A 12,096-nucleotide genomic window follows, 5' to 3' on the forward strand; every position below is an offset into this window, starting at 1 on the left:
AGAGCCGTAAATAGTATATATACATTGTCAATAACTGCACTGTTTAAAATGAAGACAAACGTGAAAAAAATTGAAGCTGAGGTTGCATCTGTGATGTGTGCACAGCTGCACACATCTGGGTGCATTATCCTAAGTAGGGGCGTTTGTGGCCTGTTTTCTGGGCGGAACAAAACGCGGATGTTTGTCGCTGTTGGACGCTCGGACGTCAGCCACCAAACCACCGCCCAGCGTCCCTCCCCTCTCCGTTATTCACTCACTCCTCCCCCCGGCCTGCTGCTCGCCCGTCCGAGTGCCCGCTCTCTTTTTTTTTCCTCTCGCTTCCACCCGGCCAACCTACTCCTCTGCCCGGCCGTATACACCCAGACGAACCCCACTTGACCATCCAGGATCCACGGGAGGGTGGGCAGAAAAAAAAAGCGGCCAGTGGGGGGGACACAAACGGACAACAACTCTCGAGGGGTGGGGGGATCATCAATCGGGCGCATTGCAGCATCTCGATCCCCCACCACGCGTGGAAATCTTCATTTGTAGTGTTTAAAAACCTCGTAGTCAACATTTTAACCCATGGAAAGAGTTTAACTCGCCGGGGGAGAAGATGTAAATAGTCCGCGTGTGCTAAGGTTGAGCTGGACACGTTCATTCAACGGCACCGTTAGCTCTGTGGAGCAAAGACTTTTTCGCTTTTCTTTTTTACCAAGCCAAAATCCACACTTATCCAAGAAGGAGAAAGACGAGAAAAACAACAAGTAAGTGCAGTTTTTTTCGCCTCTCACTTTCTGGAATATAATAGCCATTTGTGTGCCTTTTGCGGCAGCTTGGCAGGCGGACGCGAGACGAATGACGACGACGTCATCACGCGCTCACGCGAGTCATTTAATTAGCTCAAAATAACGGGCCTCGGGCGACACAACGCGACAAAATGTCGCATAAAACGTCAAATCGTTGAGACAGAGGGCATCTAATACAAGACGATGTGTGTTTTGTGTGTGATCGGATACTTGGTGCCGCTGTTTAGCCTTCTGTGTGAAAGTTAGCACACGACGCTAACACACCACTGGAGTCATGCCATAGAGAGAGAGACACCATGTGTATAACTATATTGATACATATTTTAATTTGGGTATTGTTTTTAACTTCGCTTTGGCTTTTTCCTGTACTACTTTTTCCTGTATTATATTCCATATTCAGTGTTGTATAAGATCACAAATGAGTGAAGCCACCAAGAATTGCGTTTTTGTGATTTATCTCATTGGCTGCCATTGACAGCGACAGACGTCCAATAATTGCTGTCAATCGCAACCATGAGTGAAAAGGCTAAAAAAAGTATATTTTGACCATTCTGGCCTAAAAAAAAATCTCTAAACAATTAATCAAATGACCAAATCATTGTTAACTAATTTGATATTTGACTAGCTGTCAATTAATCGTGACAGCCATTGTTGTATTTAACAATGTTGAACAATTATGGAACAGTACATATGTAATAATAACAAAAAAACAAAAAAAACATCTTTCTGCATTTTGTGAACTGCTTTATCCTCATTAGGGTCGCGGAGGGTGCTGGAGCCTATCCCAGCTGACTCCAGGCCAGAGGCAGAGGCCATTGGTGGAAATGTGTCCCACAACTGATTTGAAACCAGTTGTACACTGCTTCTTGCCGAAAGTTGATAACCTAGGTACATAAATTTGCACTGGAGTGACCGCTAGTGTGTACTTTTGATCTGATTTCATTGTGTTTGAACCAATTGTCATTCTTTCACACTTATGTACACATATTTGGTATAAATCAATGATAGCATTTCATGTCTAAGAATCAATCAAACATTACTTAGTTAATAGTTGTGATTTGTGCCATTATCTGTGGTTTTATTGAGATTTACACTAGACATACAGGAAATGGAGCACTCAAACCCATCTCATGAAATATACATGTCAATATCTTTGTATTGACACCCTAATCCATAGCTGTGCAGTGAATGGATTAAATGAATGGATTGTGTAAATAATGCACACAATATCTCTGACTGGTCATTTGAAAAAGCTTCACAGAGAATAGTGCTTAATATTTGCAGTGGACAAGCAGTACAGAAGATTTATAGTGAATATACAGCATTTAACAGCTATATTTACCTTTCCCTTCAGCGGCCCGAAGTCAGCTGGGATAGTCTTCAGCACTGGTGAGGATAAAGCCTTTCGGAAAATGAGATGAGATGTCTAGATCAAGTTTAAAGCTTTCTAAATTTTGACTTTTAAACATTACCAGGCGGGGGACACCGTGAATTTGTGGCCAGCCAACTGCAGGGCACAAAGAGATGGTCAAACATTCATCACACTCATACCTAGGGGCAATATAGAGCGTTGAACCATGCATAATTTTGGTTTGTGGGAGGAAATTGGAGTACCCAAAGAAAACCCGCGCAAGCCAACGCTAAACACTTGGCTGACCGGTGCGCCCGCATAGAAAATGAACAAATTAAATGCTCATTTCTGCTCTATTATGCACGTGACTGCAGGCTATCGACTTCAACTATCATGGCACTAAAGCTCTCTCTTGGACAAAGTACAACTCATCTTTAAATGAGTCATCCAACGTGACAAGCAGATGCCATTTTTAGGAAATTTTCTGCCAAACACAGCATTAATATTTCAAACACTTCATGAAAATCGACATAACCAATTGATTCAAAAACATTACGTAATGTCCCTGCTGTTCTTTTCGTGCATATTGTCACATTTGCGCTACTTATAGCTACTTTCAAGAAGGTAACTGATAAGGTAGCTGTAATCATGCCAGTAAAAGAGACCAGTCAGCAAAATACAATCAGTATGACCAGGCCTTGTAGGTCTAAAATGGGTCATTTTTTCCTCTGTCTACTGATTGATTTAATCCCCTCATCAGTCATTTATCAGGTCACAAATCAACGTAAAATGTATTGAAGTTTACTTTGTTGAGATTGCTATCTGTATACAACACAGGCAATTTGGTTTGTCAGAAACTGACCGAGAATCTTTTCCTATCTTTGAACACCGTATCATCTCCCAAACAACAACTTATCGGGAATTGGAAAAATTCCGATTATTGCTATGACACTCGGAAGCCTGACCTGAGTTACCACTAATGAACTTTGTGTGTGAAGCATGTCAGCCTACCCGACTGCCACTTCAGGCCACAATGTGCTCATTCAGGCTTTTGCGGCTCTGGCAACAGCGCTGCTTGGAAACGGCGGTGACACGATGGACCATTCAGGAAAACAATTCAGAAGCTGTACAGTTTGGTTTGCGATGGTACCGTCATGATGGACCGAGATATCAGTTTGTTGCTGTACATGCCCTAGTAGTATTACATTACTGGAGACTTGCTTGTTTCATTTCGATGGTCCATATCCAGTCTGTTTTCGATATTTCCCTCCTCTACTACACCTGAATCAAATGATCAGCTCATCAACAAGCTATCCAGTAGCTTGAAAACGATGCAGATTATTTGATTCAGGTGTATTGGTGAGTGGTAGACATGGAAAACAGACTGAATAGGAGGTCTTGAGGACCAGAGTTGGCCACCCCTGTCTTTGAATGCTCGACATTTAGACCTTACTACATTAGTGATAGATTACACATTGTAGGAACAGAACTTTGGTATACACCAAGGATCCTCCTGGTGGTAGCTGGTTTAAGACATGCTTGATATTTGAGGAACCCATTGCCAGAATTTTGTACTAACTGAACCTATTTGAACTGAATCTCCCTATTAATGGTTTTATTTATAGCTTGCATCAAAGAGTCTGTTTTCTTTTTGAATCAGGCCTATCAATTCCATTGTGATTCAAGGCTTATGATCACCCAGCCGTCTCCCTCATTAAGCATGTAGACCCACTTCTCCCTTTTTTGTCTTTGGAAAAATTGTATTGTAAATAATTCATCATTCTGGACGAGGACTTTTTTGTGCACACACATTTCGTGTCTGGTTTCTATCCCAGTAAACAATCTATATTAGTTGACTACAATTTGTTCATCATTGATGGGAAGTGAAGCACCATTATGGAGCTATTTATCCATATGGTAGTCGTATGTTTACATTCCCCGCAAATTCATAAGTGTTGTACCAGGTTCCATTATACTCTGTCTGATCAGTGTTTAAGTAACAGTCCAAAAAGAGAACTTTGAATTCACATCATTTTGAATTAATAGGTTTGAAAGAAAACTATGCTATGTCTCTCTTTTTGGAACCACCAAAAAGAGTTTGTGGTGAGGAAGAGAGAAAGAGACAGTTTCCTGTCTCCCTCCCCTACAAGAGGCATCCCCCATTTCATTGGGCCTTTGAAATGGTCAGAGCGTGGTCATATGATCCAGTCTACCAATGGAATGTTATTCGGGAGAAAAAAAAACAGCTTAAACATGCTGAAATTACCAAATGATCTAAGCACGTCAAGTTAAATATGTCGCCTTGATTTGGAAATTCCCTACAACACTACAGACTAAAAATGTTTTTTCTTTTTTTTTTTTCAAACCATGAGCCTACTTAAGTACTCAGTCTCTACCCTTTGGACCATTACGCTATTTTTGCTAAGAAACTAATTTTCTTATCGTCTTTGGATTAGATTGTCTTTTCAGTGGTGCCAAACATTGCACAAGAAACTCTTCTATTGAAGACTTGGTGATATAAAGTTGTTAAAGCTATGTCACCCATCCTATCCACCACCTGTGCTGGGCTGGCATGACTAACATGACATGAAGTGAAAAATAGACTACCATACGGTGTTTCATGTATGCCGCAGTGACAGCGATTCTGCAAATCACAAGGGTTGAATCATAATGATATTGTATTTACATTACATTTCCAACCGTTGCTCTATTATCAAGGGCAAATTTTGTAGTATTCAGTTTCTTTTCATAAAATTTACGACTTCAAGTTAAGAAAAATGAAGGTTTAACCATAGGTTTTCACCATAGCTGAAAGATGGTAAGATTTAGGCCTCGTTAAATTTGGTAGGATAATGCACGTTTCACCACATGGTTTAGTTCAATTTGTTAGAGTATGGTTTGTCCGCATAAGCCCCATTTCCACTGTAGCGAGTTGGCAGGAAGGTGATATTTGAGTCAGCCATGTACATAGCATGACATCATAACAGTTTAGCCTGTTTAAGCTTGTGGATGTAGAAATATTGTGCTATTATTCATTGAAATAAAATGCAGCAGAAGGCAAAAAGTAATTCAAGTGAATGGACCAGCTGGAATGCATTAATGCAGAATGACAGATTTTTTGACTCATAGACTGACAATGTTGGTGAAAATTTCTCTTTTTTCTAGAGTGTATTAGTTTAGTAAATCAATGGTCCAACATCTCATTTTACAGATTAATAGTGTAAAAAGATAATAGTAGTGCTCCATTACTATGCCAAGAGGGACACCCACTCTAATTAAGGGTTATGAGCCGAGGGATCTGACAAGAGTTATGGGATCATTTTGAACAGCCCAGTGATTAACCACCACAAACTGTGATGCCTTTACCTTTAAATATAAAGTGTGGGAAAACTTTTTGCAACTCGATCTGTAATCCTAAACTGAATCTCAAATGCATTTTTTCAGAGTGAGAAGAGAATTACAGAAGCCATTGGGCTAAATAGGGGAACCCTTACAGATTACTTGGGGTGATGTCTTTAGGAGTTGAGCACTTACAGATGCGATGGGTGGGAACAAATCCACCATCGGACGGTTGAGACTCCCGAGTCTGGAGGGGAGGTGCTGGAAGGCCACTGCCGTTATGCACATATGATGAGTAATGAGTACTCATGCTGATTCTCCTTTCTATCTGCCACTCCCTCAAACACTGTTGTCTGCGATCAATGTGTAAATGGGGGATGTGTTGCTGGAAAGTATGAATGTTGAAATGCAGTTGCTATGAGTCACGCTCCCCTCATGGGCCTCCTCAGGCATGGGCTCTGGTATAAGCACAAGTCAAGAGCAACTTCCAGGGTTGCAGTTTGAAGAGAAGCATTTATGCCGTGGTCTGATTTCTTAAATTACATAATGCCAACTGTGCCTAATGTCTGCTCTCACCCATATAGCACATGTTCAGTGGAAATAACCCCACTGTTGCATTGGTGTGACTATTTCCGTCTGGGTGTGGAACATGTGTGCTTCATCCTAATTTTTACAACGAATGCATTTTGTTTTGTAGGATGCTGTCGGAGTTGAGTGCTTGGTTCTGGCAGGAACGGCTGTGGTTTCCGGAAGGCCTGGGATGGGCAGACCTAGAGGACCGGGACGGCCGAGTGTACGCCAAAGCAACGGATCTATGGGTGGCCCTGCCCATCGCCCTGGTATTCCTAATTGTCCGTCAGGTCTTTGAAAGGTCAGTTTGTGTTGTGTGCTTCTCCCTGTGTTGTCACAGTGTCTTAATTGGCAGTTTGTCAAATGCATGTGACTCAAATATTTGCTTCTGGTTTGGCAATTTTGTAGTACATGGTTCAAAAACTGATAGTGATGATGATCTAAATTGAGCACCTCATGTAATCTTGCTGGGGCTCATCAGAGCGAGGTGACCATCTGCGGGATTATGACTGATCATCTGTCAGAATCTGCATTGCCTTGACAATATTGTTGGGCTGCGGCTGTAACCCAGCCAGACCTGTGAAATGTATGATCCAAGACTAAGTGAATGTCATTTCAAACTCAGAAGCCAGAACTGCTTTTGTAAATTTGTATTAGGTCAAAGGAGCAAAGCCTGAGCAACCTTGTTTTTTTTTTTCAGGACGGTGGCGACGCCTCTAGCCTCTTTATTAGGGGTAAAAGAAACAGTACGGCTCAGGGTGCCTCATAATCCCACACTGGAGTCCTACTACTGTAAAGTTTCCAAAAACCCCACACAGGTATATGCTCAAACCCACGAGTATAATTCTGTTCTTGCAGATTTTTCCTGAAGATTAAAAAATCATCCTTTTGCGTCACTCCAGGTTTCAATAGCGAGTCTTTGCAAGCAAACGTGTTCCACGGAAAGACAAGTGCAACGATGGTTTAGAAGGCGGAGAAATCAAGACAGGCCCAGTTTACTGAAAAAGTTTCGAGAGGCCAGGTAAACATACACATATGCCCACATACAACATGTGTCAAGTTGCCAACAGGGGTCCTTGAAGCAGCTGCCATTCATGTGTCACTCCCCACTATATGAGTGCATTTCTGCGGGCAAAAGTAGCACTCTATTTTTAGCTTCCACATGCTTACAAAGCCCCCTCATGTACCTTTTGCCCCAACACGCACAATCATTAGCACATGACCACAGTAACTCAATCACTACCGTTAGCTCTATGTGTTCATTTATGGAAGCTGTGAATCAGTTAAAACAACATGTTGATCCTCTGATAAGATCAGAGGTTAGTCATTATCAGCTGGAAAAACTGACAACACAGTAGAATAGTAGATACAAGTATATGGAATGATACATTCAAGGCCTGTTAACACGGAAAAATGACGACTATGACCACTAAACATGACACATTGTATGAGAAGAGTTAGGGTGGGGTGTTTTCCAATTATTATGAATTGGATAACTAAAGACACCTCCCCCCCAAAAAATAAAATCAAAATAAGTGGCACACAGAATGTATTATTTCTACAAAAAGGGCTTAGGTCCCCTTTAAGGCAATTTAACATAATCCTTAAATCCGAATTAGGTTAAGAACACAAAAGAATGTTTTGGAAACAATAAATGTATAATATAAAATTCTATTTTATGTAGTCTGTACTATACAAGTGGTATACATCTTGTGGTATATAGTTTTTTTTTTTTTTACATAATGCTGAAACTGCCCTTTTAACTAACATTTTGATACAGAATGGCTTGATTATGCATTGGATAACTGCATGTTGCTCACCCACTTTTGCGTCTTAAGCATTTGAGTTCTACAACTTCTCTGAATTCAGCCATTGTGGAAAGCACACACTCAGCAGCATTGTGCCTCTCTTGATTCACATTCTTTCTTTACGCTCAGCTTCCCATTCTCATTGTGACAGCAAAGTGATGTCCTCTTTTTGGCTGCCGTGTCTCGTGACACTGAAAGATGCAGAGTATTTGTGTCCCTCCATTTAACTCCCATTCATCGCACATTTCTTGCCATATTTATTGTAACTCTTTTCTGTTAAGCCAGCTACGCACAAACCATTTTTAAGATGAAATTCATTGTTTTCCACATTCTCTAACCCAATTTAATCATCTAAGAAATAATTTATGGGTACACGCTCAAGTCAATTGACTGAGCAGAATTTTTGCATTCCTCTCTTTTCTTTTACAGTTGGCGATTTACTTTTTACCTTCTTGCTTTTATTGCTGGCCTGGCAGCCCTTATTGACGTGAGTATCTTCCTCATTTTTTTATTTTATCTCGAGCAGCATTTACATCTTTACTCGTCTCTTGCACTGACATCCCATTTTGCCCGCTGGGCAGCATGGATTTACCACTTGGTTGCGTCAGTGGCTGTATTTATTAATGCGACGTCTTTCAAATGTCCTCTCCTCTTTCTAGAAACCTTGGCTTTACGACGTACAGGAGATGTGGCAAGGCTTTCCTGTGCTGGTATGTCTACTGAAAGCAACTTTTATTGTTATGCATTCCTGTTGCCGGGCATCCAAAAAAGGATTCATGTACCCTACTGTGTCTTGATGGGATGTACTGTATTTCCGGGATGAGTTTATCTAGTTTTATGTTGAGAGACCTTTATTTGTATTTCGGGAGTAATATAAATTCAATTGTATTTTTCAAGAAAAGGGGGTTTAGCCCTGGCTTGTCTGTAGAATTCATGTTAAGAACCACTTGAATGACTCACAAATCTTAGTATATTGGGGTGTTGCAATGTTTTGGATGTAAGATTTGATTATAAAGATTAGCAGATGACTCCTGGATTGTTCCTGGGAAGAACTTTGACAAAATCATGGAATAAAATTAGACAGTTGACCCTCTGGTGTAGTATGCTATATATAAGTTTTGTATGATATTGTATACGTCCCCTCAGCCTTCATATCCCACTTCTAATCTGAATCAGTCACTTTTACACCCAACATCCAAAAACAAGTTGGAACACGGTGTGTGTGTGTGTGTGTGATGCATATTTCAGGAAACCAACCGGAACACAGTGCAAAGCTTCAAATTTAAATTGAATTTCTTCATTTTAACACTTACTACTTTTATATTTATACTAGTCATGTTGACAAATGGTTGGAACATTGTTGAAATGTTGCAAGTGTGATTTTACACATTCGTACATGTGTTTTTTTTCCCTTTCTCAGACTCTGCTACCATCTCAGTACTGGTACTACATGATCGAACTGGGTTTCTACGCCTCCCTGCTCTTCAGCGTGGCCTCTGATGTCAAACGCAAAGTCAGTGCATCAAAAGTATTCAATGTGAATTCAATGTAAAATCTTCTAACGGGAACTAGAGGGGGAAAAACTCATTTAGCCTTCTCCCTGTGTGATCCGTTTTGGCATCTGGCCTGTGTGTGCAGACATTGGACTGTTGTTGCACGTGTGCATGTGTGGGGGGTGGTATAATTCTGAACTTTGGTCAGCTTGTATCAGCTGAATAAGGTGGTGGAAATCCTGCCAAAGAAGCACAACACACGCATAAACATTTTGAGAATTTCCAATGCCTTTTTTTTTCCCATGTGTCTCTTGTAGGATTTCAAGGAGCAAATTGTTCATCATGTTGCAACCATCCTCCTTATCTGCTTCTCCTGGTGTGTCAACTACATCCGTGCTGGAACACTCATCATGCTGGTGCACGACTCCTCTGATTACTTCCTTGAGGTAAATAAATAAATGAGAATACTTTTACTTTCATAAACAGACATTCATCAGAAAAAAATCTGTACTGTGGTTGTAAAGCAGTGATAAAATTACTAATGTTACACTGCGCCCTAGTGGAAGAACCATTATCCAATTGTAAATTCATTCTCTGTCTGCAGTCTGCCAAGATGTTCAACTATGCTGGTTGGCGAAATGCATGCAACTATATCTTCATCGTATTCGCTGCAGTCTTCATCGTCACTCGCCTCATCATCTTCCCTTTCCGGTAAATTGAAAACAGTCTAAAGCGGCATGAATTCATTGGTTAACAATGATGGCAACAGATGTACAATAGATTTGAACTGGGAGTGGCTGGCAGCAAGTGATTGCCTCCAACTGCAACAAAAGTAGTGCTATGCCTTCCAAGAGTGTGCTACAACACATGACAATATTCCCGTCTATACAGTATATTATTCTTTATCCTGCTGGTGATCCGATGAATATTAATGAATCAATTAGTTGGGTAACTTTTATTGTACTTGATATATTTACCCTATATCTGTATAATATATTGCTATCTAGTGGACAACCAAAATCCACTAGAAACATTGCAGTTCCATTATTTTTCATTAGGGAAATTTACATTGGTTTTGAGTTGCAAGTATGGTCCCGGAATACATTTAACTTGTATGTCGAGGTAACCACTGAGATTAAATGGTACAAACCATTCTTCTAAAAAGTTCTTTTGTGCTCACTGTGTATGCAGGATCATCTACTGCACTTGGGTGTACCCAATAAGCATCTACGAGCCCTTTTTTGGCTACTACTTCTTCAATGGCCTTCTGATGGTGCTACAATGTCTTCACATCTTCTGGGCCATTCTCATCATACGGATAGCTGTGCGCTTCCTCACACACAATGTAGGATTTATATTGTTTCTAAATAGTTAGTTACTGAGAGCATTTGAAAAGACATTGTGGTCTATTTTCAGGAAAAGGTAGATGATGAAAGGAGCGACAAGGATGAGACAGACGATTCCGACGAGGAGGAAGAGGAGGACATTCAAAAGGTCACCAAGAAAAATGGGCCGCTGCAGAACGGTCACGTACTGCACAACAATAACCACAGCAAAGTGGAATGAAAGGAAGGACGTGCACGCCACAAGGACACCTATCCCTCGGCGGGCTAAGCGATGCAAATCGGATGCCTTTGCACACCGAGAAAACACAGGCCTTCATTCGTACAAACCGAAAGAACACTACTAGGAGCGGCACGACTTCTTTTTGCCTTGTCATCCAAGTCCGCGTGACCCTGACACGTCGTCGCTAAAGACGAGGAATGAACTGGAGAGGAGAAATGAAGCGAGCGCAATTCTAACGTTCTCCGTAGCTTTCCTCGCTCTAACCGTGTGCCTTAGAGCCATATAATGGCTTCTTTCAAAAAATGCCATTCTAAAACTCGACGCTTTAATTGTGTTTTTGCTTTGTGCTTGGACGAAAAGAACAAATCCACATGGGCATTTATTTTCCCAAATTATGTCTATGCAACAAGTTATTGCAACGTCTTTGCACAACCTCACATTTCCTTTTGTTTCTTTTCATGATCCCTTTAGTGTGCCTCACACTTACGATGTAGCTCGTGCCATTCAAAAAGGGGACTTCACATCACACATAATTCCTTCAACAGCAAGAAAATAGTAGCTTTCACATTCACTGCCCTTGATGGGGATATTTGACATAAGAATAGAAAAAAATCACAGCTCTGTTCTCATCTTGTTTGACAGATTTGAATGTTTCTTGTGCGTTTTCCCCCATTTACTGGAATAAGTGAAACCTCTCTTGCGTTAAAGACCACTGCCTAATTGTGCTGGGTGAAGATGCGAATGAACCCAGGCTGGAATTTTGTACATGAAAAGAGGTAAAAGTGGGATATTTGACCTAACCAGGTTATCACAAGGCGTTATGCTTTAATGTTTCTTTTTCTTGTGTCAAGTGCCTTATTTGTAATTTATGGGACCTTCCCTCTCATCTGTCTTTTTTTCTTCTCTGCCTTACACATCACTAGCATGTCCTCCCTCATCACTCACTAAGTATTTTCCCCCACATATCCATCACTCTAGCGCCACCTACCTTTTCAACTAACCACGACCAATCAACCAGCAACCTTTTTCCCCAGTGTTTTCTAATGCAACAGCTGGATCCAGGTTACAGTCTTGTTTTTTTTTTTTTAATGACGCCGAAATATTGTTATTAATAATAAAAGCAAACGATAATGACATTCTCGTTACCTTATTTGAGTATTTCTTTAAAAAGCATGGGAATA

The 12,096-nt window shown here is 40.8% G+C and overlaps 1 protein-coding gene across 1 annotated transcript; it reads left to right on the top strand.

Annotated features, from left to right (window-relative positions):
- Positions 1 to 245: 245 nt before the first annotated feature.
- cers2b (ceramide synthase 2b) lies at positions 246 to 12,051 on the top strand. Its single transcript, XM_077721479.1, has 11 exons — positions 246 to 746; positions 6,176 to 6,349; positions 6,749 to 6,866; positions 6,951 to 7,069; positions 8,286 to 8,343; positions 8,516 to 8,566; positions 9,277 to 9,369; positions 9,667 to 9,795; positions 9,954 to 10,060; positions 10,541 to 10,694; positions 10,766 to 12,051. The coding sequence occupies exons 2-11, from the start codon at positions 6,177 to 6,179 to the stop codon at positions 10,913 to 10,915; spliced, it is 1,152 nt and encodes a 383-aa protein (XP_077577605.1). The 5' UTR covers positions 246 to 746; position 6,176; the 3' UTR covers positions 10,916 to 12,051.
- The last annotated feature ends 45 nt before the right edge of the window (positions 12,052 to 12,096 follow it).

The sequence above is a fragment of the Stigmatopora nigra genome, chromosome 7 (genome assembly GCF_051989575.1).
Source record: "Stigmatopora nigra isolate UIUO_SnigA chromosome 7, RoL_Snig_1.1, whole genome shotgun sequence".
Lineage (NCBI taxonomy): Eukaryota > Metazoa > Chordata > Actinopteri > Syngnathiformes > Syngnathidae > Stigmatopora > Stigmatopora nigra.